Source organism: Phaethon lepturus, unplaced genomic scaffold (assembly GCF_000687285.1).
Source record: "Phaethon lepturus isolate BGI_N335 unplaced genomic scaffold, ASM68728v1 scaffold25558, whole genome shotgun sequence".
Classification (NCBI taxonomy): domain Eukaryota; kingdom Metazoa; phylum Chordata; class Aves; order Phaethontiformes; family Phaethontidae; genus Phaethon; species Phaethon lepturus.
In genome coordinates, this window is record NW_010558657.1 from 5,655 (window position 1) to 5,914 (window position 260).

The 260-nt window shown below is 70.4% G+C and overlaps 1 protein-coding gene across 1 annotated transcript in view; it reads left to right on the forward strand.

Annotated features, from left to right (window-relative positions):
- RNF214 (ring finger protein 214) overlaps positions 1-249 on the forward strand; it is a gene marked incomplete at both ends in the record, with an annotated part of 5,728 nt that extends 5,479 nt beyond the window's left edge. The window contains one exon of the mRNA XM_010293141.1: positions 114-249. Within this exon, the coding sequence (XP_010291443.1) occupies positions 114-249 (136 nt within the window). The remainder of the gene's footprint in view (positions 1-113) is intronic.
- Positions 250-260: the final 11 nt, after the last annotated feature.

Here is a 260-nt window from a genome sequence, read left to right on the forward strand (position 1 = left end):
CTGGCTCGCCTGGGGCTGTGGCACGGGGCCTTTGATGGAGGGTCCCCCTTCGCGGGGGCCGCTCGGCTTGCCAGCGGTGGCTGGGAGCTCTTAGCAGGCCCCCGTCCACGCAGGGCCCAGCTCACCAACATACTGCAGCAGATCAAGAGTGCTCGGAGGACCATGGCGGGTCTGAACATGGAGGAGCTGACCCAGCTGGTGGCGGCCAAGCTGGCAGAGCAGCAGGAGCGGGCGGCGGCCGGGGCGCAGGTGGGAGAGCG